Genomic DNA, 27,470 nt, shown 5'->3' on the forward strand with positions numbered 1-27,470 from the left:
TCTCCTAGGAGATCATTGTCCACCGTAACTTATAAATTAAGGTAGCTGACAATTTATTTAGTTGTCGAACAGCACCTCTTTGCTGAGCGACCAAATCTTGATCAACTCATCACCTTCGTCGACCATGTTTCCGCAGTCGAATCAAGGCAATTCTCTTCCACCCATAATCTAATTATTCGACATCTAGGTGTAAGGAATCTCAATTCCTTGGTTTTTTTCTTTGGCAGTGTCAGTCGCATAGAGAATAATTAGGCTATTAGGCTACACATTGACCTTGCATTGCTGCCTAACTTCCTTGATGGATCTGACTTGCTTTGTCACGCAAATTTGATATCTTGTGTATTATTGTGGCATCGTCTTTCACAAGTAGCGAAAGGTAATTGTATCGATTACCGAATTTTTTTTTTTTATTATTATTTATTTATTTATTTTTTAAATTTTGCTTTTTAACACAAGTGATTGCATTTGCCCAAAAATAATTAATTAAAGAACTGATAGATTACTCGTCAACTTTGCAGCCCTTAATTTGAGTCAGTTTCGACTATTTGTCAAGCATCCCCAATCTTAACTGTTATCCCGGCAAGGAAGTTTAATTTGGTGTTGCAACGAACAGCAAAAAGGGTGCGAGTAATTAATACTCAACTTGTGCTCTTCCTTTCAGAATTAATAGACTACTATTCAATATGAGTCAACCATAATTTTAAGTGATAAAATTACGGCACTAAAAAAACATAAGAATTGGCGTATATTTACTGACTTTGTCAACCTTGCTGAATTTGTACAATAACTTTCTTTTGCCATCGGCCCTCAATACTCCAAAGTATTCAGACGATATATTATGCACACAATTTATTTTTATTTTTTATTTTTTTTTTTTTTTTTTTTTTGTGTATATGTATTTGTTCTTTGTAGTGTTGTGCATATGAAAGATTCACAAGGTAGCCAAATGTTGTCGCCCATGTCGCGATGGGTCAGGATTCTTTGTTATGAACCCATCGGGGATGTCAAGTCATGTATGCCAGTCGTTATGAACTTGACATCTTAAGACTGGCCGAATAACTTGAAGACTTGAAGTCGCCCTTGTCGCGATGAGTCAGGACCCTTTGTTATGAACTCATCGGAGACGTCAAGTCATGTATGCTAGTCGTTATGCTCTTGACGTCTTTAAGACAGGTTTGATACTTAGAAGACTTGAGTCGCCCATGTCGCGATGGGTCAGGACTCTTTGTTATGAACCCATCGGAGATGTCAAGTCATGTATGTCAATCGTTATGAACTTGACATCTTAAGACTGGCCTACTCAAGATTCCCATACGAGATTGATGCATACTCATTATACATGTGACATGTCAAACACTACACCTTCTTTTTTTTGTTGCTTGCTTTGCTTTGTTGTTCACAGTTTATACTCTTGTGAGCCAGGAGTAAATTTTTTTTTTTGTTGTTTAGCCGTACACAGTTTAGACTCTTGTGGGCCAGGAGTAAATTTTTTTTTGTTTTGTTTTGTTTTGCCGTACACAGTTTATACTCTTGCGGGCCAAGAGTAGTACAATGATGATGATTCTTTTTTTGATGTGGCTGCACTTGATATTTTTCTTTCAAGCTGCCTACGTACTTGCTAAATAAACAGGTTATCTTGCAAGATCAAGCCAACGTAGTTCAAACAATGCATCATTTTTTTTTGGTAAGCAGTTTATTCTCTTACTTAGGAGTGTACAAGGCTTTCACTTCATGAATAGTAGCGCTTTAAAAACTTGCCATTAATTGGACCTACGCGCACTCCTTCGGCATCAACAATTTTGTATGCTCCATTAGTGTAGACTTCTCGTACCACATAAGGACCATCCCATTTTGATGTGAACTTATTTCCAGTTTTGCGCGAAGTAATGATAGGCCTTCTCACTTCTAGGACCATATCTCCCACTTGAAAAGAACGAGGTCGAACCTTCTTGTTGAATTCGCGTGACATGCGAGCTTGATAGCATTGCAATTTTTGTTGAGCTTGCAATCTTTTCTCATCAAGCGCTTCAAGCTCAGCCAATCGAAGCTTATCATTTTCATCACTAGTTAAACCCTCTTGAATGGCAATTCTTAGTGATGGAATTTGAACTTCTAAGGGTAGGACAGCCTCGACACCATACACCAACGCGTATGGGGTAGATCGTGTTGCATTCTTGTATGTCGTCCTATATGCCCAAAGTGCTTCCCCTATCTTTTCATGCCAGTCACGCTTAGACTTTGCAACGACCTTGCTTAGCAAATTACAAAGTGTTTTGTTAAATGCTTCAGCTAGACCGTTTGCAGGGGCATTGTACATGGATGACTTATGTTGCGTGAACTTGAACTTTTGGCAAAGGCTATCCATCAAGTTGTTGACGAATGGCTTTCCATTGTCAGTGACGATTCTTTGAGGTATTCCATACCTGTAAATGATATGGGTGCGAATGCATGAAATCGACAACATTTTCTTTTTTTACCTCACGAAGGGGAATAGCTTCAGCCCACATAGAGAAGTAATCAGTGGCAGCCAGTATGTAAGCGTGACCACCAGATGACTTTGGTGTGATTGGACCGACAACGTCAAGACCCCATCCTTCGAATGGCCATGATGTCACAGTTGGATGTAGTGGTTCTGGAGGTTGGTGAATGAAGTTTGCATGAAACTGACATGCTTCACATTTTTTAACAAACTCCATGCAATCTTGAACCATTGAAGGCCAGTAGTACCCCGCCCTTTTGATACGATCATGAAGCTTAGGACCGGATTGATGAGCTCCACAAATCCCTGAATGAAATTCCTCTATTGTTTTGGCTGCCTCCTCATCTTCTAGACATCTCGACCATAGCTTGTCAAAAGATCGTCTATAAAGAGTCCCTTTAAAGAGAATAAAACGAGGGGCTCGGCGGCGAATTTCTATTCGATGTCGTGGATCATTATGCATCTTTTGGTGATCCAAATAATCGATGATTGGTTGACGCCAGTCTTCTTTGTCAATTTGGCAGACAGTGATCATGTCAACTTCCTCAACCTCTTCATCTTCAATTTCATATTCTTCAGGAGCATTTACCCATCGATTGCAAACGGGCACAGACATGGTTTCCTCTGCCCCCAGTGCCAAAGTGGCTGCAAGGCCATCAACCGCGTCAGCCATCTTATTGGCACTCCTTGGAACATGGCTTAGCTTGACGATGTCAAATTTGTCAAGCAATCTTGATGCGTGTTTGTGATAAGGAATTAAATCCTCTTTCTTGACTTCATATTCGCCTAAAAGTTGACTTATAACGAGTTGCGAATCTCCATAAACATCAAGATCTTGAATTCCCATTTCAACCGCCATTTGAAGGCCCAAAATGAGGGCTTGGTACTCAGCCATATTGTTTGAGCACAACTGAGTTAGCACAAATGAGTAAGGTAAGACATGCTTTTCTGGCGATACAAAGAATACCCCTGCTCCTGCGCCGTCGTGACGAGCAGCCCCATCAAAATATATTTCCCATGGTGGGGGTATTTCAATGTTAAATCCATCTTCGCCAGGCAAGTCAACGGAAATCTCCCATTCAGGTGGCACCGGGTGGTCGGCAAAGAAGTCAGCGATGGCTTGTCCTTTGACAGACTTTTGTGGTACGAAAACTATATCGTACTGCTTGATGAGTACATCCCATTTAGCTAGTCTTCCTGACAACATTGGTCTTGAGAGGATGTACTTGATTGGGTCGGCTTTTAAGACGCATGGACAGTATGAGCTTGCATGTAATGCTTTAACTTTTGGACGGCAAAAATTAACGCAAGACAAATTTTTTCAATTGGTGAATTGTTCAGCTCGGCACCCACCAATGTTCGACTCAAGTAATAAAGAGTTGTCTCCTTACGTTCTTCAATTTCTTGAGCACACATTGCCCCCAGTGATCTTTCTTGAGCAGCAATGTAAAGGATTAGAGGTTTTCCTTTAACTGGTGCCCCCAAAACCGGCGGAGAGGACAAATACTTCTTTATATTGTCAAATGCTTTTTGAATGCTTTTTGACATGACTCATCCTTCTTCATGAGATGGCTAAATGGTTGACATCTGCCTGCAAGATTGGAAATGAATCTCCGAATATATGCAAGGCGCCCTTGGAGACCGCGAAGTTCCTTGAGATTTCGTGGTACAAGCATTTCTTGAATTGCCTTGATTTTGGTTTGGTCAATTTCAATTCCCCAATGTTTTACGATGAAACCTAAAAATTTTCCTGAGGTAACACCTGTAGACACCTAAAAATGTCTCCCCAAAACCAAACCCGATGATAAACAACCTTTTACCGCCATTATTGGTCGGGTTGAGTATGTAATCTTTAGAGTGCTTAAATCCATGTTCATTCCCAATACATTTCATAAACCAACCCAATTTCTAACCCATTTCACCAAACCATAATTTATTTTCCTCATTTCGTGCCTTTAAACCCAAAATAATTCATTTCGTGTCCATTAAACTCATTCATTTCGTGTCCTTTTTATAAAAACGTTTTGAGCAGTTTATTTTAGTCCATAATCTGGGTCTAATGATTAAATTTTTGTATAGGGCTTGAAAAGAGCTTTCCAACGATATATTATAAGCCCAAATCCGAGTTATAACGAATAAGTAATGGCTAAAATACTAAACTGGATCTAAACCGAACCTAAGCCCACCTTACCTACGACCCAATGATCATGTGGAGGGTCCAAAGGATTTAATCCCACTCCTAATCTAATTAGGATTAATTGGAAGCTTCTATAAGCTTCTAAAAGATCTTAATTATCCTTTTTGAAAAGATAAGATTAAAGAGTTTGAAATAGAATAAAACTCCTCTAGTAATTCTATTCGAATTGAAAGACGTTCAAAGATTGACAGATATTATTTTCGTTCCTCACTGTTTTTATATGATTCTTAAATGGTTGGATAGCTCTTGAAATTATCTTTCCAATGATATATTATAATATTAATTCCGAGCTATAACGAAAAAGATATAAAAGAAATACGAAACTCTATCCAAAACTGACACCGTCCCACTATTTCGGCTATATCTTTTATTCTACAAAATATTTTAATCTGATTCTAATTGGGTTAGAAATTAGACTTCAAGAGCTTTCCAACGATATCTTATTCATATTATTCCGATTTCTGGATCAAAAGATATGATAAAAATGAAAACCGCAAAAACTGCTGTCTATCGCAAGAGTTTTATCCGATTCGAATTCTTATCTTTTCTTGATTCGACCCCTCTTTTTTCCTTATAAATAGATGTCATATCTCCCCTTTTTCAATCATCAACAAGCTTGATCATTCTCTCTTCCTCTCTTCCTCTCTTCTACACCAAAAATCATTCTCTCTCCCTACACCAAAAATCATTCTCTTGCTCTAGCCTAAACCCTAGCCACCCTACTCTCTCATTTTATATCCCTTAAGCACTCCAAGGAGTCCATACAATACCCGAAGTTCTATACTTAAACCAAGGCGTGAAAGGTAGAATTAACTAAGGGTTTGGACCAAATCAACTCTACTTTTTATTTAATTTAATTTCAATTTGATTAATATTTTTATTGAAGTTACTAACAATTTATTCATGATGTAGCAATTCAAGGAAAGGCGGAAAGTGAGTAGTTAATCACTTAATTACTCTCATTATTATTTTCTTATTGCTAATATCATGATGAGGATTTTTATTTGATTTGGACTAACGCTATTATTGTTGAATTGCTTCCAATATTAATGTTTGTTCTATTGTTATTATGATCACCATATTGCATGTTTAAAGAGAATATGTAATTGAAAATCACGCCTAATAAGATAATTTGGACAACCGGTTTAGGTTCCTTTAATCTTGTTATTAAATCAAGTGATCACGATATTGTAGAATTATGTGTGCATTAATATTCAACCAATTTAGCTTAATAATAGTTTGGAGCAAATTGAATATTTGTTTGTATGCCTTTGAGATCACAGGAATACGTTTCATAATAAGAATCGAGTAGAGGCCAATACGGGCGAATGTGACTCCATGACTCACTTCGTACCACCATCCCCGATCCTCCTTTCGTGGTTCCGAACCATATGGAGTTAGTAATATCATGGATTATGAATGGGGTGTAACCTTCACGGGTCAATCGTTGTTGCCTTTCGTTGTCCCTTAATCGTGGTTGCCTTTTATGATCCGTGAACGGTTTACAAGTTTCTTAAAAACTTGTTGGCGGCTCCCTACTTTCCTTGTCCCTAATCGTAATGTCAATTCCCACTTCCTATGAGTGCCAAGCATATTCACCACATGCTTTTAACGTAGGCGCACTTCGAGCGACGCCTACAACACCGAATGCACATTTGAGAGGATTCATTTTCAATTGACATTTGCGTAGTCTTTCAAAGATTTTGCGAAGGTCACCTAGGTGATCCTCCCTCTTTTTAGACTTAACCACTAAATCGTCCACATAACACTCCACAATTTTGTGTATCATGTCTTCGAAGATCTTTTGCATTGCACGTTGATACGTAGCTCCAGCATTTTTCAAACCGAATGGCATAACTTTGTAGCAAAATATCCCTTTTGGGGTGCGAAATGCCGTGGCTTCTTGATCTTCAGGCGCCATGTGAATTTGATTGTATCCGGCTGTACAATCCATGAATGACAATGCCTCATGTCCAATAGTGGCGTCGATCATGATTTCCGTGACTGGAAGTGGGAAGTCATCCTTGGGACATGCTTCATTCAAATCGCGAAAATCCACACAAACTCGCAGCTGTCCATTTTTCTTCCTCACAGGGACAATGTTTGCTATCCATGTTGGGTATTTGACTTCACGAATGAAACCTGCATCAATGAGTTTGTTCACCTCCGATTCAATTTCTGGGATCAACTCTGGCCTGAATCGCCTTTGTGATTGCTTCTTTGGACTCACACCCTTTTTTATTGCCAATCGATGGACGACGACTTTTGGGTTAAGACCTGGCATTTCTTTGTAACTCCATGCGAAGACATCCTTATACTCAGAGAGTAATTTGAAGTACTCTTGTTCTTCCACTTGGGTGAGAAGATCACTGATGTATACAGGGCGCGGGTCTTCAAGAGTACCAAGGTTTAATTCTTTTAACTCATCTACTGTTGCTTGCCCCGGCCCGTCTTCAAGTGTCTTGGGAGCTTCATCAGCTTCTATCTCCTCATCGAGATTTGACACCTCTTCAGCCGTTACATGGTTCGTGGAAACAATCTCCTTGTGTTCCTCTATAGCATGGTTTGAAGACTCATTTTGGTTGGTGAAAACCACAGTGCGAACTCTTGCCTTTAAAGGTTGTTGCTCAGTGATGTCTATGTCTTGCGTTCTCTTCATACGAGAGGGAACAGCACTTTTTGGCTTGTCATTCTTCATGATATTGTCTTCCCTTTTCTTTATGCGACTAAAAGCCGACTGTCTTTGTTCTTTGCTAGAGGCATTTGTCATGCCTACACGGTTAAAGACAGATACTTTTCGCCTTAAGGGTTGAGAGCTTGAAGTTTCTTCCACCCTACGGTCACATTCTCCAAGCCTATCGAACACTGAGGTATGATTCCTCGTGGTAGATGGTTGAAGTCGATCAAATACAGAAGTTCTGGGAGAGGGAACATCATTCTCACCCTCATTTTCCTTGAGTTCCTCAACAGTAATGTACTGTGAAGAAGAGGTGTCTACTTTACGCCATACACCAATTTTGATTGGCTTGGGGCGCTGAAACCCTAGACCTGCCTTGGATTCTTGATAACTAGAGCCATAGTCAAGCAATTTCTCCTGAGTATCATTGAGTCCATTGGGTTTAATGTCAATGACTTTACCCATAGGTGTTGGGTTTTCAAAGTCATATCCCGACTTTGCCAATAGCTTGTATTCATTTTGGCCGAACTTTGCTTTATTCAGCTCTTTTGCCTTGGATGACTCTGTTGGCAACTTAGAAATTTGTCTTTGTGTGCCTTTACCCAATGGTACAGTTGTTTTACTCTTCAAACTTTGTAGAGTGGTGTCATCAATGGCTTTGCTACCTTAGCATCAAGGTTAACCTCGCGACACTCAAAGGGTGATTCTCCCTCCTTGCGACGTGATTTTGGGATGTATCGCAAAATAGGAGTTGTCAACTTTGGCTGTTCTTTTATGACAAGCTGAGAGTCACTCTTTTCCTCCACTTCTACCTTTTGTTGAGGCTTCTCTTCAACTTGAGATGTCTTTTCGGCATTTGTAGCTAAAGCAATGCTCTCCTTAACTTCTCTTTTTCCGGTTGAAAGGACTTGCGAAGGTAGTATCTCACTTGACGCCTCCTCTTCCTCAAAAAATTTGGCGTCAGCTAAGTAAGAATCTGCTTTGCTAAAGGGTTTGACATCCCCATTTATCTTCTTTTCGCCCCCACGATAGTACTTGAGACATTGATGGAGGGTCGATGCAACAACACCATTCTCATGCAACCAAGGGCGTCCTAGAAACATCTTGTATCATGTCTTGGTGTCAATCACATGAAAGAGAGTTGATGAAGTTAACTCTCCCGTTGTGAGTTCTAGGCGTATTATGCCTATTGCACGCTGACTGTCAAGGTTAAATCCTTGGATCACTATGCGACTGTTAGATAGTTCATCCATCTTGATTCCTAACTCTGTCATAGTGGATTTTGGCATGATGTTGGTAGCGGATCCACCATCAACTAAAATGCGACTCACTTTTTGTTCGCGGATGTACCCTGACACAAACAAAGGTCTATTGTGGGGTTTTACCCCATCAACAAGTCAACATCTGTGAAAGCTAAGGCTGCATTGCATGACATACATTTTGTGGCGTCCTCCGCAGGTTCTCCAGCATTTTTCACCTTATCGGCATACAACTCTGGCTGTTGAAGTGCAAGCGATAACTGTTGACACATCTCTTTAGGCAAATGAAAAATTTGCCTCCATCCCATACGTGAAGGAAGAGCATCCAAGACAGTAGATATTTTTGGGTTTACTACCACCTCAGATTGTTGTACAGCTGATTTTGTTGATGTTTCATTATCAACTTGTTCCTCGTCACTTTTCACAAAGGAAACCATATTCGTCGTAACCGCAGTAAAGTAGTCTTCCGGGAAATATTCCTCCAAAGTTATGGGAGACAACGGCTCTTGCTCAAGAAAATCTATAGGGAGGACCTTTTGCTTACTGGCCCCTTTTTCTTTCTTTTTACCCTTTGAATGCTTGGGCTTTCTCTTCTTTGGCTGCTTTTTTCTACGATATGAAGGTTGTGGTTTTGGAGCATGCACATGTTTTCTTGGCCTTCTCCTTGTCACCAATGTCCACCCTTCGTCATCATCTTCATCTTGGGCGTCAACATGTGTTTGGTGTTCAACTTGGGACGAGACTTCATGTCGAATGGGTTGACTCTCCACAAGTATGATCACTGGCTCCAAACTTCCAAATTGCAAAGTTTGAGCCTGAAATGATGGTTCAGTAGCTACTGAGGCATGATTTGATGTCACTGGCTCGTCGACATCTAGCTCAATTGTTCCATCCTTCGCCAATTGAATAATTTTCTCCTTAAGTGTTATACACTTTTCAATAGGATGACTGATCAACCTATGATACGGACAATAATTGGGATCGGATGTCTTGTTCATTTGCTCAGGTCGCTTTGACTCAGGTAACTCAATGATTTTGTTTTCAAGCAATTTGTCTAGCATGCCAGACAAGTCAGAGTCTGGGAAAGGGTACTTCTTAGCTTGAAGCTCTTTCAAAGTGGGTTTATCTTTCTTGACAAATCTCGAAGATAAACCCTTACTTTCTTCTTTCTTCTTACCCGAAATTTTGATGGGTGCAGAAGAAGTAGTCACAGACAACGTCTCCTTAGCTGAACTTTTGGAGGACCTGTCGTTTTTGTAATACTCCTTCTTTTCTTTCTTGGCTTCCAAAGAAAGCCCCTTCTTCTTCTTGTTGTAGGCAATTGAGAGTTCCATGTCATGAGCTCTCGTCGCCAACTCTTGAAAAGATCCTGGTTTGATCCCCTTTAGGATGTAATGTAGTTCCCAACTCATCCCGTTGATGCACATCTCTATGGCAGAGGTTTCAGTCAGCCGATCTTTACATTCCAAACTTATAGCGCGCCAGCGGTTGATGTAATCAATGACTGGCTCTTCATCCCATTGTGCAGTTTGAGTTAGCTCAGTCATGCTAACAACACGCTCAGTGCTGAAGAATCGCCCCAAAAATTCCATTTCCATTTGATCCCAACTGTCAATGGACTCAGCCTCTAAGTTGGTGTACCAGTCAAAAGCGGTTCCCTTAAGAGAACGAACGAATTGCTTAACAAGCAAGTCACCCCTGGTACCACCATTGCTGCACGTCTCTATGAAGTGTGCAACATGTTGTTTTGGATTACCTGACAAGAGGAAAATGCATGTCGTTATCTACCCTTTCCCCAAGCCAAACTAAATTTGTAAACACCTAACCAACCTTATATGAGTATAGGGCAAGTTAAGGGTCGATCCCAAGGGAATGCAATGATGAAAACTAAAGTCTAAGTCAAGCTACCTCGGAGTCGAAAATGAGATTATGGTTGGTGCTAAAATGAACTAGATCAAATTCAACAAGTAATCAAGGGTCTAAACACTAGGGATATGGTTTCCACATGCAAGATCAATGATAATGCTAGATTAAAGCTCAATCAATTAATTCAAGTATTGCAATGGACAAACAATACTAGCAATCAAGAGAGTTCAAATGCTATCTCCTATAGGCCAATCTAGTGGTCACTATGAAAGGCAAACCAAGAAGAATCACAAGCAAACTCAATCAATTAGAGCAACCTTTAAATCAATTGGTCATGTCATTAAGAGTTGCAATGCAATCTAGATTAATCTTATAGGGTGATCAATCCTAATCTAATCAATCTCATGCAAAACTATGTCAACCAATTTAATTGCAACAAATCAACCAATCAAAGAGCATCAACTAGCATTTCCATTAATCAAACATGCTTCCCCCTTTCCCTAGAAACTAATCTACTCACTAATCATGGTGAGATTCAAAAGCAAATAACTAGATATTGTATTGAGCATCATTCTATATCAAAATCTAATAGAAATCAAAGTATTCAATATTATCAAACTCAAATCCAAGAAAAACAAGCATCAAGCAAAAAGAATCAAATAGCAAGTAAGTAAGAGATGAAAGAAGGAAGAGATTCTCACTAATATTGATGATTGAAAATGAAGAAATCCAAACTTGATTGATCAAATGTTGAGTTACAAATCCAAAACCAAGAATTCCTCTCTAACTTCTCTCTCTAAAACTAAGCTAATGAAATATTATCAAAAAAAGTTGGATTCAAAAAGGAAATACAATTATATTTATAAGTTAAGAAGAAATCGGCAGCTCCCGCGCCCTCTCTCGATAGACCCGCGCCCGCGGAAAAATGGGTACGGAACCCTCCGCGGGTTGTCTGGGAAGCACCCGCGCCCGCGGCATCAGGGGCCCGCGCCCGCGGGGAGATGACCCGCGCCCGTGGCAAGATCCCCTACTCCCAAAGGCTGATCAGGGGGCCGCGCTCTCTCTGAGTGGAGAGGCCTCTCCATTTTGCCCGCGCCCGCGGGAAGCCCTCGGGGCAACCGTGGCTAGTTCCTACCAACTTTTGGCAGTTTTGAGCATCATAGGCCCGCGCCCACGGCTTGATGACCCAACCCCGCGGCCTGGTGGAATGCCTTGGAGACCTCTCCGAGGCCTCTCCAAGGCCTCTCTAAGCCCTCTCTAGCCAAATGCTTCTTCCTTGCTTGATCATTGAGGTCCCGAATTGTATCCTTTGCCAAGGTGAATCTCACAATACCTACACAAGTAAACAAAGGAAGGAAATAAAAGGGAAAAAGAGCAAAATAAACAAAAACACGATAAAAACACGAGAATCATAAAGAAAAGAGGAAAAAGGAGAAACTAAAGGAAAAAGGACCAAAACTAAGAGAAGAAAGCAACAAAAAGGGAAAGAAATAACCTAAAAGACTACCCTATGAGTGCCATAAATGACACTCATCATTACCCTTTCCATCAAAGAGTTGAAATTTTGGAGGTTGGTATCCGAACGGCATTTTCAGCTCATCTATTCTCCTAGTGTAAGGCTTCACATAACGTCGGCTGTTGTACGAACCTCCCCCTCCAAGTTGGCTCTTGACAGCATTGGCTATCATAGCTTGAACTTGTTCGGCAGTGATTAAATTGTTTGATCCATTTGGCTTTAATTCCTTTGATTTAATACTACTATCCGAACTGTCATCGCTTTCAGTCTCCATCGATCGTTTTTCAAGCTTTTTTGTCAAAGCAGCAATCTGTTCATTTTGTTGTTTGATTTGAGCATCTTTTTCCTCCCCATCCTTCTTCAGCTGTTCAAGGATACTGCTCATTTCAGCCAGTTGTTGTTCGACCGTCTTAGTATTCGTCACCATAACAGCAACAAAAGTAGGCTCAGGTGAGCTCACTCTAAACTCATTGTCATGTCCTTCGTCAGAGTGATCAAAGGATGAGTTTGTGTAGGTGACAAGCCCGAACGAACCAAACACAAGACTCTCATGTGGTTCGTGAGTGGAGGACGTGACAGACTTCACAGAAGCAGCACGACGAGCGCGACTTTTTCGTGCCTTGGTAGGGACTGATGCGGCATGCAAGCTTTTTGCGGCAGAGTCAACAACAGCTTGCTTTATCCCTCTAGTAACGATGCCCTCATCAATTTGGCTGTTGAGCATTTCAGCCAACTCAGCAGCCCTTTGTTGAGCTGTAGCAAAGGTCCTTTCGGCGACAGTGTTCTTTGAGGCCATTTCAATTTTTTTTGAACGTACGGAAACAGAGATGAGAGGCAGAGATGGTCCCACCGAGCGTGCCAAAATTTGTTTACACAAATTTCGAGTCTAAATAAATAAAGACGGGAAATAAAGTAACAAATGAATTTATATTAATATATGAATTTTGGGTAAATCTCTGTATAATAGTTTATATTAAAATAAACTAAGTCCTCTGATTCTGTTCCGCAGCTTGACGATGACACGTGTGTGACACCTGTAGGGTGACGTTTGATGACGTCGACTTGAGTTTGAATGCAGGGTGACGTTTGATGATGTCAACCTGTATTCAAGAGGTTTTGTTTGAATACACCTGAACGAGGGCTTATGAAGCTTAATCCCGTTCAGATGTGTTTGAGTGTATCTGAACAAGTCGGCACGAATTTGATGTGCTTATTGACTCACTTCAGAGAGAATTCCTTTTGAGTTTTATGAGCTCTTGGAATAATGATTTTTGGATCCCTTCAACTGATGGAGGAATGGAGTATTTATAGGAGATGAAAACCCCTTAAGTGGACTTAGTAGGTTTAGGCCTGGCCCATTTTATGACTTAAAAGTCTTTTAACCTGGTCCAATTTGATTTATTTTATAACCCGAATTGTATTTGATTAATTCAAATTATTTGTTTGGGTGGGCCAAAAAATAATGAAAATGGGTCAATAATATGATTTATCCTAAATTAATTTATTTAATTCAATGTATGACACTTATAAAATTTCCGTGTCTATAGTATCGTCTTTTGGAATGTCATGTAGGCCAACTCCAAGCTGAGACTCACTATTGTCACGCCGTCGAACTCTATGATACTGGCGTTGCACTAGTGGAGGAGATGTCACGATATGTTGAGGAGTAACAAGTAGAGTTTAAGGAGGACGAGGAGGAGGAGGTGGGGAAGGTGGAAAATGTGGAGCAGAAGTAACAACTGGATGTTAAACTGTAGGAGAGGGAGAAGGGGCATGTAAGGGAGAAGGAGCATGCAAGGGAGAGCGAGTGGGAGCATGTAAAGGAGAGCGAATGGGAGTCGGTGGACGAAAGGCACGTGATGAAAGACCACCACGATGAGGTTGTGGTCTAATTGGCCGAGTGTGCACAATAGAAGCAGAAGAAGGTAGCGAAGTGGACACTCGAGGCTGTTGAATAAGGTGTGAATGCCCAACCCTAGACAAGGTCTGCCCACAAAATAATGTAAGACTCTGTATCATCTGTATGGAAAATGGTAGAGCCTTGTCTGGTGGCAAATCAGAGATGGTCTCAGTAACTCCTGATAGCTTCGCGTGCAAATCAACAACAGCATGTGCCTACATTGAAGTTAGTTTTAATGTTAGTACAATGAATTCAAAAACGAAATAACTACATTATAATTGAAATGAAATGATCAAATGAAGTTCATACAAGTACTAAGTCAGAGCTAGATGGATGGTAATGGCTCGGGGGGCGTGGCTGCGAAGGTGGAGTAATGATCAACCTCGTGATACGGTGGTACCAAGCCATGTACTCTGTCATGACTAGTAAAGAAGTCCCGGTGAATGGGTTACCCTGGACAACTAATGCCTCTCGTCGACCCCACTCATGTACATGATCTGAATGTCGAATCTCCCAATTACGCTGTCCCCTTCGATCCTTCTTGTGTAGAGCAACATCCGTGTAAACTGCCTCTGGGATCGGCTGCTCTAACCCAAACTGACGTATGACTCGGTCTGGGAGGCGGAACTCAACGACGTCAAAGCAAATAAGAGGGGCGCGTGTACGCCAAATGTGAATGTCAAAGCGACAAATCTCTGGAAGTTGCTCCATCACCGCCTCGGTATATGGCTGCCAAAGCATCTAATTCCCAAAATAGGTGTATTTTTTGTATAAGTTAATATAACTATTATAATTAACGAATACCAAAGCATAAAAAAAACACTAATTATACCTGGTTCTCATGCTGATGGTCAAACGCGTCTCGATAGTATGCGAGTCCAGAAGCAGTATGCGCACTTGAAAGATGTACACATAGCCAACTATAAAAATATTTAATAATAATTCTTAGTTATAAGGGACAACAATGTAAGAACTAAAACTGTAAGCAATACAATACCTGCACGCTAAGGAGTCCACACCTCGCTGATGCTGAGTCCCCAAAATGTCATCCTCCTCCTGATGGTCCTCCTGCGGCGGATCTCGAGGATTCTTTACAAAGGGTCTACCAATACAAATGTGCTCCCACGACCACAATTGCACTAGGATAAGTGGGCCTCCAATCTGATACGCTCCTCTCTGACATGCTCGATAGAGCAGACGGTACAAAAAACCAAGAGTCGCACTCCCCCAACTATAGGTCGAAGCTGTCTCCCAATCTCTAAGTAAAGGCAAGTAGTAGAGTGACATTGCATCGCCACTCTTGTCAGCAAAGAGAATAGATCCCATGAGAGTCAGAATGTAAGCGTGACTATGTTGCTGAATAGTAACGTCATCGGCTCCCTCTGGAATCTGTGAGCGTCTGAGCCATGTCAACTTCAAAGAAGATCCCTCCAGAAACAGCTTACCCTTATCATCAACGCCAGGTCGAACTCCAGGAAACTCCTCAACAAGGTCATGCCATCCCTCAAGCGGAGGATCAATGACAGGTGGGCCGTGAACTCTCAAACCCAACAAAACGGAGACATCCTGTAAAGTAATGGTGGCCTCTCCTACCACAAGATGGAAAGTGTGTGTCTCCTGCCTCCACCTCTCAACCAATGCAGTGAGAAGAGAACGGTCAAGCAAAAATCCTCCACCCGCTATTCTATGCACACCGTAAAACCCAACACGCTTCACATAGTCTAGTACTCCACCCTCTACCCTCCACTCACGTCTCAAGCTGACCACATGCTCCCTAACTGACAAAACTCTATCAGCCACACCACTCCAAACATCATGACTCCTATGAGAAGTTTGCAACCGTAGAACAGATGAATCAATAGGGCCTGGTCGAATCACCGGATCCATGGGACCTTCATGGTAAGAGGAAATTTAATTAATTTTAAGCATGTGTAAGTAAGATAAAAAAAATTAAAGTAAAAAAAGATTTCAAAATTTTACAACACAAATTAAGTAGTTTAGTAATATCTAATGGTCGTTATCCGGATGATCCAACACCACTACTAATTATAGGACATGTCTTCTTGTTATGCCCATGTCGTCAACAAACACTGCATGCCTTCTTGACACGATATGGACGCTCCTCCATTTCATTTCTGATTCTAGTAGATCGTCGGCCTGAGCCTCTTTTTAGATCTGGGTTGGCTACAACATTAAGCCAATTGTAAGTGGACCAATGGCAAGGATCAGGAACTGGTGTGAAACACTTCGAGTAAGAATGTCCGTATTCGGCGGTCCTAAAAAAAGAATCCACAAAATCTGAGTGTGATAGGCTTTGATGCCGACAAACTGCTAGGACATGAGAGCATGGTAACTTGTATATTTTCAAATTCTCACAAGTACATTTCTTTCTCATCAAATTCACAGTGTGGGAGTTACGACCTTTACCAGCTTTTCTCCTTCCACGACTTGTCCTAACTTGATACAACCCTATAACATCATAGTCAAAAGTTACAACCTCATGGTGCATGGCTTTTTCCATGTTGGCCTCTATTGTATTTGTAGCCTTTTCTGATAACTCATGGCCCTCTTCAAGTCTTCTTTTACTCCAACTTCGTCTAGTTGCAAAATAGGAGTTAACTCGAAAAAAGGTCATTTGCACTAAGGCAGTTATCGGGAGACAACGAGCCCCTTTTACTCCATTGAAAACTTCTGACATATTTGTAGTCTTCACACCAAACCTTAAACCACCATCATGGTGGATGGACCACTTATAGTATGGAATCTCCATCAAGTACCGACGAGCCTCTACATTCAAGTGACCAATCTTGTTCATGTAGTGATCAAACTTCTTCTTCTGCCTTGCATTAGCTGCTTTGCCAAAAAGGTTCTTTATGACGACACTTTTAAATTTTGAATTCACATTAGAAGCCAAGTGACGTGTGCAATACTTGTGATAGGCATTGGGCTGCTCCCAACCACTTCCAACCTCATCCATTGCTGCTAAAATGCCAGCATGTCTATCAGATATCACACATAGACCTTTTCTATCTGTTACCCGAGCTCTAATACAAGCCACGAACCAAGACTAACTATCATTGTTTTCTCCTTCAACAACCGCAAACGCAAGGGGGAATAATTGAAAATTAGCATCGGTTCCCATAGCAATAAGTAGAGTCCCTTTGTATTTTACATATAAATGAGTTCCATCAATAGTGATAAGGGGCCTACAATGACGGAATCCATCAATACATGGCTTGAATGCCCAAAAAACTCGTTGGAAAACATAAGTTCCAGGTACCGTACTCTGTAACAACCTCCACTCAACAACATTTCCAGCATTTGATTCCTTCAACTCTTGCATGTACTTAGGCAACTCTTGAAATGAACCCTCCCAATCCCCATAAATGAGTTTTATTGCCTTTTGTTTTGCTAACCATGCTCTCTTGTAGGTTATTGAGAACACAAACTTCTCTTTCACAAGTTGCACTATTGTCTTGATTTTCAATGAAGGGTCAACGCAAAGGACATCTAAAAGAGCATTGCAAACAAACTCAAAAGTGAGTAGCTTATGATCCACGGAGTCGATGTCACCAACACAATTACTTGCATGAGGGCCGTTGTACCGAACAATTTTAAAAGTAGATAGTGTTGGATCTTTCACTCCTCTAAGCCTCCACGAACAACTACATTGTTCTTTCCTCTTGCACTCAACAACATATTTCTCTGGCTCTGCCTCCACAACTCGAATGGTTTGATTTCTAACTATGGAGTAAGACTTCACAACATCTTTCAGTTGTTGCAATGAATCAAACTGTTGTCCAACCTCAAAGTCCCCACCCGTGTTAAATGTCTCATTTCCTAACCAAGTCATCCATGACTTATTCAAACGTGGATCAACTTGCGGCACTTCATTGAAGTCTGTAGTACGAGCGCTATCTTTAATTGCCTTATCACGAGCTTCAATTACATCTTCATCATCATCTTCATCAGTATCATTCATCTCGACATCCCCAAAAACATCAACATTGTTTGGGTCAAGAGAATCGAGAATGGCTTGTGGTTGTGTGCTTGTTGAGGTTTCAACATTAGGCAATGAGGTCGGAGACCTAATCTCTAAAAGATGTTCATTGACATATTCGGGATCAACAAGCATTCTTGTGAATGAGCCTATCCCTACACTTTGATTAGTAAGGGGAATTGGTTGCTCCATACTACAAAAATAATTCGTTTCCGGAAAGGAACCAGTATTAGTTTGCACAACTGGCTCCTTTAGAACCTGTTCAATGTACAATTGCATTGCGATAGAAGAAGACTGAGTCACAGCAATCCATATAGCCCTAAGAGCATTGTCGTCATTCAACGGAAGTGCGACATATGCCCCGGTTATAGGATACCGCATAACCACCTTCAACTCCACAAATCTAGGATCAATACTCCATTCTTCATATAGCTTGTTCAGAACGTGTGAATATGTCATCCCAAGATTTACAAAAACAAATTTTTGATTTCCACCTCTATACGTTACATCACCATCTTTGTGGATAATTTCCCCACCCCAATAGCAATATAGAGGGTAGATTGGTACCTCCATGTTTTATTCTAGAAAACACCATGATTAATTTATGACATTAGTTTTGCATACATGAAATATAAATTTATTTATAAACCCCCCTGTACACATATTTCAGGTTTCTTCAATATATTGATCCAACTAATATAGATTTGCAACATCTGTAAGTACTATATTATACTTATAATAAGTTATTCACAGTTTAGAAATGCACAATCCTAAAGTTCCACTATGCAGCCATTGGTATTCCATATTTTATACTATATGAATCATGCAAACACCATTATATAATTCAAACAAATAAACTGTTAATGGGTCCTAGCAAAAAAATATGATATAATCAAAGCCAATGGTCCCAGCAAAATGAAATGACATTAAAAAAAAGACAACTAAGAATTTTATATTTCATGTCTGCATATGGTCCCATGTAATTGCTTAATATTGGTTGTATACTCTAACATCACTAATCTAATATCAACACCAACACTGACACAAAGAGCTATTCTTCATTTTTGTAAAATCAAAAGCTATTCTTCTTCTTTTTTTTTAAGGGGGAAAAGGCATAAATTATATTAACTTATGATCCTAATACACAGTTTCACCCAAAGAAGCAGACAAAGTATGCTTACAGTGGGATTAATGCAAACAACCAAATACACAAAAACCCATAGCAAGCTCTTAACTAATAAACCAGCCGAAACAACCAGCCGAAACATAAGAATTAAGAAAATGTCAAACATGTAGTATCAATTTAGCATAGAACTACACTATAATAACAAACTGATTTGATGATTGAATAAAAAAATAAAAATTAGGGCACAATCAACTTACCACTAATTCAGAAAACAAAAACAAACCCACTAATTCTCTGACATCCCATCGGCGTCCGCAAATAATCGTGAGGAAGCCAGTGATTCCGGCGACGACGGTGATTGTGGCTTCCGGCGACGGGGAGTGTGAGTGATATTGGCAGGCTGCTTTGAGAGAAGTGTCGGATTGTTTTTTTGTAAAAAAAATTTAGGGATGATCAGTTTAATTATTTTACAAAGGAAAAGGGAAAAGTGAATTTGTTAAAAAAATACTTAGTAAATGCATACCGTTACTTCAAGTAGCAGTTTCTAATAAGTAAACCGCTATTTGAAGTAGCGGTTTTTAGTTAGTACACCGCTACTTCAAGTAGCGGTTTAAGTTAGTACACTGCTACTTGAAGTAGCGGTTTCTTAATAAACCCGATTAAAAAAAAATTCCCACTGAAGTAAAAAAAATCCTATGATTTTGACTCATTTCGGATGGTCTATCCAATGAGGACCTTTTTTTTATGCATATGACATAATGTTAATCAAAATTACGCACATGGAATAATTAGAACTTTTCGAGTCTCATCCGCTCATTCTAAATCATTGCCAAAATAAATTTTAGGAATTAAAATAGAAATCTTCCCCAGCGGAGTAGCCAAAAACTGTAGGGAATATTTCAAGCATTACCCCAAAGTTGAACTCTACTGTGATCATACACTTAAGTATGGTGGCCTCCAAAGGGAAAGAAAATAGAGCAAAAGACTCGCCAACAAGTTTTAGGAACTTGTACATCGTTCACGAGGTGAAGGTTACACCACTTAATGATCCATGAGATCGTCAACTCCAAATGGTCTGGAACCAAATAGGAGTTCGGGGATTAGGGTACGAATCCAATCTAAAAGAGAGAGAACCCGCCCTATAAAATAGGCCTCTACTTTATTCTACTCGTATTCATGTGCGCTTTTTGACTAAGATGCAATCAATAGGTTAACCCTAATCTTGTCTATCTATGTTGGTTGAATATTAATGCACAAATAAAGCAATTATTGGCGATCACTTGAATTAAAATCATATTAGCATAAACCAAATTATTAATTATTTGATTAAACGTGACTTCAAGTACAAATTCCCTTTAAACATGCATAAAAGGCGTGATCGAGCAATAATAATAATATAAATATCAAGCAACATAATAATAACGATAATTATAACAATAATCATAATAAGGCATAATAAAGCTTAATAATAATAGCAAGATGCTAGGCATGATACTAACAAGATTAATTACAAATCCTAGCATGTCACTAAGCATTAAAGATCAAAGCTTTAAACCTAACATGATACTAACATGGTATTAGAAAGAGTAAAAGGCAACCTAAACATGATTCTAGAAAGCAATAAATAACATCCTAACATGATACTAGTAATTAAACAAATCTAAACATGCTTTCTACATTAAAATAAAATAGGGAGTAAGCTAATTACTTATTTTGAAGCCTCGTACCACTTTCTAATAACAAAACACATGCGTTAGTAAACTTCAATGAAATAATAAATCAAACAATAAATCAAATAATTGAAAGGAAAGAGTTAAAACGTTTACACTGGATTTGGGACCAAACCCTCAGAAAAGTATAAACCTTTCACATCTAGGGCGAAGGCAACTTTGAGCTTGGCTAGGTGTTTCTAAACCTTGTGAATGCGGTATTGTGTTTGTAAAAGCTAGCTAGAAAGAGAGAGAGAAAGCATGTAGATGAAAGTTGATGATTGGGAATTGTAGATGATTGAAAACATGGATCCGAGGACTCTATTTATAGGAAAATAGTCCAAAAATCGATTAAAAATGGTTAGAATTTGAAGAGGAATAAAACTACACTCTGTCGCTAGAAATCCACCTTGTCGCCAGACGACAAGATTGTCGCGAGGCGACAAGCAAGGTCTGCCGTTTTGCGACAAAGTGACCTTTTTCAACGCGCTTTCAGTACGGAGTCCCTTTGTCAATAAAATTGAGTCATAAAGTCCGTATGAAGGCTAAAAACGTATTTTCATATGAAACGTTATTTATTCCAAATAAAACTTGTATGTATAGTTATCAATCCTAATTCCACAAGGATATGAAAAGAACCTTCTTGATAATTTTAGAAGACATTAATCAATCCTAATAGTGATGAGTGACATTTATGGCACTAATTTGATCTCATTTAGGATGATTTTCATTTCATTTTCCATGTTTTTTATTTACTTTGTACCTAGAATACAAAGCGCCTATCTAAGATAGGCGATCTGTATTGTGTTAGATATAGAACGCCTCTTTGTAGACTTTATAGGGCACCCCCTCAGAAGAACGCCTCTGAGGTGCTCTATATTGCATGTTTTAGGCGTTCTATATTCATGTTTTTGTAGTAGTGTCTTTTTCTTAGTTTTGCTCTTTGTTTCGTTACTTTGTGCTTTTCGTAGTTAGTTTCTTTATTTTGTGCATTTCTTTGTTTATTCGTTGTTTTTCTTTATTATTTGTTTGTTTTCATTTGTTTTTAGGTTATGATCGAGTTTTCAAAGATTTCTGAGCTTCCCTTCTACATTTCTCATCATTTTAGATGCCTTGTGCTAGCATTTGGAGCTTCAAGCTTGGAGGAACTCAAGGGGCAAGTCTAGAGACCGGTGCACATATGCGGTGGGGGCATCATCTATGCCACAAACCCACCAAAATACTCGTTTGAAGACTGCATACTTTGATGTTCATCACCATCACCAAGTCATGCGCACAAGGTTGATTAAGATCGAAGAAGGGAGGAGGAAGACCCTTTTAGGTGCGGGCGCACCAATGGCGCGTGTGGGAATACTAGAGGCGCGTGCGGGCGCACCTACTTGGGTTTGTGCCCGTACCATGCTCCGTGCGCCCTCTTCTCCCCCTTGTGCGGCCGCATCTCTGTGGGTCTATTTTTGGACGATCTAACCGACTTTTCCTTGTATATATAGTAGTTTCTTTCTATTTTTAGAGAGAGAATCATTTGAGGATAATTAGAGAAGTAATTAGAGAGAGAATTGGAACTTTTGATCATATATTATAGAGAGAGAAACTCTAGTTTGTAGAGAGAGAAATTCATGGTGTATTGTTGACGATTCAAGATTTCTTCATTCCAATTGACCTTTGATCAAGTTTTGTAAGGTTTACTCATCTATGATTCAATATAAGTTTTATTTGAGTTGATTTCATTTGTTTTTCATATGATTGTTGATTGTTTGATGTTTGATTGAAGTTTGATTCAAGATTCATTGATTTTTGTATTGATTTTAGATTTCTTAATATGATCATGATGAGATTGTTGATTAGTTGTGTTTTGATCTTAATTACTATGATTAGTGAGTAGTTTACGTGCTAGGGCAATGGTGAAACATGTATGAGTAATGGATTAGTGCTAATTGTGGATAATTGATGGAGTTGATGATGTAATTAAACTTGGTTGATGAATCATGTGCATGTGTGTGATTAATTGAAGATTGGCAAACTTTGATTGTTGCACTAGATTGCATTGTAAGTTCACATTGATATGGACCATTGATTTGTGGCTTGCATTTACACGATTGAGGTGTCTTGTGATGTTTCCTAGCTAGAGTTTATCGTAGTTGACGCTAGTTAGACCTCTAAGAGAATAGCTTGATATGCTTTTTTGGTTGCATGATAGATTTTCCCTCACATTGTTTGACTTACCAATTTAACCTCCCAATTAGCCATTTCCATTATGAATACATGTGGATCCTAGCCCTAGTTTTTGTCATCTTTAATTTCTACAAGTTTAATTGTTGTGTTAGCGCTAGTTTTAGCATTATAACCCCACCTTCGATTTCAGGATAGCTTAGCGAAAGACAATAGACCATCAGTCACTATTCCTTTGGGTTCGACCCTTGGCTTACTACTATACTTGTATAGGGGTTGGTTGAGTGTTATAAATTTTGTTTGACCGGTTGGGGAGGGTAGTCCAACGACCTACCATTTCACCATCGATAAAAAATGGCGCCGTTGCCAGGGAATGGTGTCGTGATTGTGTATTGTTGTTGAGTCTATTCCATCTTATTGAAAAACACAAAAAGATTTTATTTCTTTCTTTTAGGCTACACTTGTAGCCATGTTTCTAACAATTTCTTTTGAGATTTTGCATGCATAGCGCTCGTGATCGATCTATTGTGCCTTTTGACCCGGAAATCGAGGGGACACTCTCAAGGAGAAGAATAGCCAATCAATGTTTGGAGTATAGTTCTTCAAGTGAAGAGGAGTTTGAGGAAGAAATGCAAGAAGGAGGAATGGGAGATAATCCAAGGGTAGCTTTGAAGGAGTTGGGCACTTCCGGTGCTTATAGGTTTGAGAGTGGCATTGCTCCACCTACAACACCGGCGAACGATTTCGAGATAAGACCGGCCATGATTACTTTGATAGAACAGAGGCAATTTAGTGGAGCCAAGAGTGAGAGTCCGTTGAATCACCTAAAGAAATTTGAGAAGTATTGCAATACCATTAAGGTGAACGACATTTCTCAAGAGTTCATTCGGCTAAAGTTGTTTCTCTTTTCTCTCATTGGTCGTGCCTTAGAGTGGTTGGATAAAGAGGTTAAGCCCAATTCGCTTAGAACATGGGATGATGTTACTAGAGCTTTCTAGTCTCGCTTTTACCCACAAAAGAAGACGGCAGAGGCTAGGGCATTAATCCAAGGATTCAAGCAAAGACCCAATGAGAATCTCTATGAAGCATGGGAGAGGTACAAGGAGTACCAAAGAGAATGTCCACATCATGGGATACCTACTTATCAAGTGATCCAAATTTTCTATGGAGGTTTGAGTGCTCAAGGCAAGTCATGCCTAGATGGAGGAGCCGGTGGTCCTATAATGAATAGGACGGAAGAAGAAGTAGTTGACATAATTGAGGATGTTGTGAGATACTATAGAGATTGGCAAGTAGGAGAGAGAGAGTCTACTAGCAAGAGTGGCTCAACGGTCTATTCCGTTGATCATATCAATGCGATCAACAACTTGTCATCCCAAATTTCAAATCTAGGGAAAGAGATGACATCAATCAAAGCGAAGCTTGAGAGTGTGTCCACGTATTCTTTGAGTCTTCCCTCCCAACCCAAAGGGAGAGGTACAATCTCTAACTCTTCTCCTTCTACTTCTAATAACATGCCAAGTGGTTGTCTATTTTGTGATTCATGTGGTTCTTATGATCATGATTCTTCCATGTGTTCACATGCTTTTGTTGATGGATGTGATGATGTTGAAAATAATGAATGTGAACATGTGAACTTTGTGTCTAATGCTAATGGTGGTCAAAGGTTAGAAGGACCTAAAAACTTTGGTAATAGGATTCTCACCCTCAAGGAGGTGGTTTCGATAATTATAACAATGGAGGATATAGGAACCAAGGAAACCAAGGTTTTCGAGGTAACTATAACAACCAAGGTTATTATAATCAAAACTCAAACCATGGGTATGGTAATCAAGGCCAATCTCAAGGCTTTGTTAACCATTACCATAATGGTGGCAATAGTCAAGGCCGAGGGAATTAGAACAATAACCAAAATAGGGGAAATTTTCAAAACAACAATCAAAGGGGACCCCCTACCGATTTTGCTCCAAAGCCCCAAGCCAATGGTGAAAATTCTTATTCCCAACCATCATCATTTAAGTCAAATTTGGAAGAGTTGATTGATAATCAAACCAAGATCATTAACACCTATATGGCGGTTAGTGATAAGAAGTTTAATGAGATGATGACTCATAACAAAATGCTTGAGACACAAATAACCCAACTTGCAAACACTCTCAAGGATTATGCTAATCCTTCCTCTTTTCCTTCTCAAGGAGTGGAACCTAAGAAAACCGTTTATTCCGTCACCACTAGGAGTGAAAGAGTTCATAATGAGGGAGTTTCTAGGTCCATTGAGGAAGATGAGGAGAGGAGTGTTTTGAGGGAGGAAGATGAGAGGGTTGTGTCCAAAGGTGTTAGTTGTGAGGAAGAGCAAGAGAAAAAGAAGGATGATGAGAAGAAGTGTGAGGAGATAAGAAACCCAATATACCCTATCCTCAAAAGTTTTTGAGGCACAAGATGGATGAGCAATTTGGCAAATTACTTGAGATGCTTAAGGAGGTTCATGTTTCTATCCCTTTCACCAAAGCTGTCCCACAAATGCCTAGATATTCGAAATTCCTCAAATAAATTCTAGATGGGAAGAGAGATTGCAATGAAGTTAATTCGGTGGAAGTGGGAAAGTTCTTTAGTGCTCTAATCCATAGGGAGTTACCGGAAAAGTTGGAAGATCCGGGGAATTTTTCTATCCCTTGCGAAATCAAGAAGTTGATGTTTGATAATGCTTTTTGTGACTTAGGTGCTAGTGTGAGCATCATGCCTTACTCGGTTTTCAAAAGACTCAATCTAGGTGAGCTTCTACCATCCAATATAACCCTTCAATTGGCCGATCGATCTATCAAGATTCCTAAGGGGAGAGAGTTGAGGATGTCCCACTCAAAATAGGAGAGTTTGTTTTTCTCGTTGATTTTGTGGTGTTAGAAATTGAGGAAGATGAACACATTCCTATCATCTTAGGGAGACCTTTCTTAGCCACCTCGGGAGCTTTGATATATGTGAAAGGGGGCCGAATTACTTTGAGATGTGGTAAGAAGGAGGAAAGTTTTAGGTTGAAACCAATGCATGAGTCTTAGTCTCTTGTGCAAGAAATGATGTGTGCAAGTTCCTCTCGTTCTATTGACAATGTTTGTATGATTGACTCTTCTACTAATGATGCTCTTGAGAATTTTGATGATGTTCTTTCAAATATTGATAGCATGAAGGTTAGTGAAGAGAAAATGATGATTCCCAAGCTCGTAGACGGGGAGGAAGTTGAGATTCCTAGTTGGGTTAAGCTTAATCCTCAAGATGAAGAGGAGGTCTCTATGATTGTGGATGTTGAAGTTCCATCTACATTGAACAACAAGCCAAAGAAGAAGGCTCGTGATTCCAAGAAGTTGAGAATCCATTGTAGTTTTTTGAAAGGTGGCTCCGAGTAAGGAGCGGCTCAGCAGGAAAAAGGAAGAAGTTGAGAAAAGAAAAATTTGAATTTGAGAAGTGTTTTGTGGAAGTTACATCAAGCAACGAAGGAAGGTTGCCAAAGAATGAAGAAGATTTCGCTCTATCTACTACCTTGAAAACGGTGGTGTTCTTTAACCCTCTATGATTTAGAGGAAGGGTCGAGCTTAGGACCTTAAGCAAGCGCTTCCCGGGAGGCAACCCAGAGTTTCTAACCTTTCCTTTTGATTTTTGAATTTTTCTTAATTTTCCCTCTTTTACTTCCTTTTTTTTCTTTCACTTTTCTACTTGTTTGGATTTGTAGGATGAATTTTTTGGGATTGGATTTCACCAAGCGAGAATGAAAAATGAGGAGGTGTTTTGTGGTATTTGTCATTTTTATGTTCGATTCTAATCGAAAATTGAGGTAATGGGGTAAGAAATTTAGTGAGGTAAGTTAGAAAATCATGCTTTGAATGTTGAAGGAAATTGATGCTTGGTGAGTTCTTGTGGCGAGTTCATGAATCTCTAGCTTTGAGCTCACTAAAATTGTATTTTGCTACTGCCTATGTTGGTGTTTATCACCATCGTGATTCATGTACGCACCGAAGAGCACATTGAGCATAAAAGAAAAATAAAAAAAAAAGAAGAAGAAGGGTTGCTCACCTGGGGCGGGGGCGCACGGCAGTGCATCCACCCGGGGCATCCCCTACTTCTTCTTCTTTCTTTTCTTTTTCCCTCATTTTCTCCTATCTTCTTTCTCACTCATCGAAACCCCATCACCATCAACTCCAAAACCGCACCTCAATAGCTTCCTTGCTCCATCAATTCTCATCAAATTTCTTCAAATATTCACCAAAATCATTAAAATCAACTACATTTCCATTCTACTCATCAAAAACCATACAAATTCACCAAAATACACCCCTAATCTTTCTCCTCCAAGGTTGGGTATAATTTGGGGGGTTTTGTGTGTGGTCAAAATTGGTGGCTCAGAGTTGTTCAGTCTTGCTCCATATATGGTATAATCATCTTCTCTAGCTTCAATTTGCTTAATTATGTCATATATATGCATGTATTGAATTTTTCTATGAGCATGAATAGTAGTAGTATGGGTTTTATTGATTTTGATGATTGATATTGATTTTGGATGATAATTTGAGTTCTTTGTTGATT

The 27,470-nt window shown here is 39.6% G+C and overlaps 3 protein-coding genes and 1 non-coding gene across 4 annotated transcripts; all 4 read right to left on the reverse strand.

Moving 5' to 3' along the window:
- Positions 1–13,740: 13,740 nt before the first annotated feature.
- On the reverse strand, positions 13,741–15,781 carry LOC145604086 (serine/threonine-protein phosphatase 7 long form homolog). The gene is made up of 4 exons (XM_081660034.1): positions 14,892–15,781; positions 14,727–14,814; positions 14,204–14,635; positions 13,741–14,109 (listed from the first exon to the last, which is right to left on the reverse strand). The coding sequence occupies exons 1-4, from the start codon at positions 15,779–15,781 to the stop codon at positions 13,741–13,743; spliced, it is 1,779 nt and encodes a 592-aa protein (XP_081516160.1).
- A 193-nt stretch (positions 15,782–15,974) lies between these two features.
- On the reverse strand, positions 15,975–16,871 carry LOC145604087 (uncharacterized). Its single transcript, XM_081660035.1, has one exon. The coding sequence runs from the start codon at positions 16,869–16,871 to the stop codon at positions 15,975–15,977; it is 897 nt and encodes a 298-aa protein (XP_081516161.1).
- A 90-nt stretch (positions 16,872–16,961) lies between these two features.
- On the reverse strand, positions 16,962–18,467 carry LOC145604089 (uncharacterized). Its single transcript, XM_081660036.1, has one exon. It carries the CDS (start codon positions 18,465–18,467, stop codon positions 16,962–16,964), a length of 1,506 nt encoding a protein of 501 aa, XP_081516162.1.
- A 5,460-nt stretch (positions 18,468–23,927) lies between these two features.
- Positions 23,928–24,033, reverse strand: LOC145606412 (small nucleolar RNA R71). The gene has a single exon (XR_014105293.1). It is a non-coding gene; the product is annotated as a small nucleolar RNA R71 (small nucleolar RNA).
- Between the last annotated feature and the right edge of the window lie 3,437 nt (positions 24,034–27,470).

This window comes from Chenopodium album, chromosome 22 (assembly GCF_948465745.1).
Source record: "Chenopodium album chromosome 22, dcCheAlbu1.1, whole genome shotgun sequence".
NCBI classification, from domain to species: Eukaryota; Viridiplantae; Streptophyta; class Magnoliopsida; order Caryophyllales; family Amaranthaceae; genus Chenopodium; species Chenopodium album.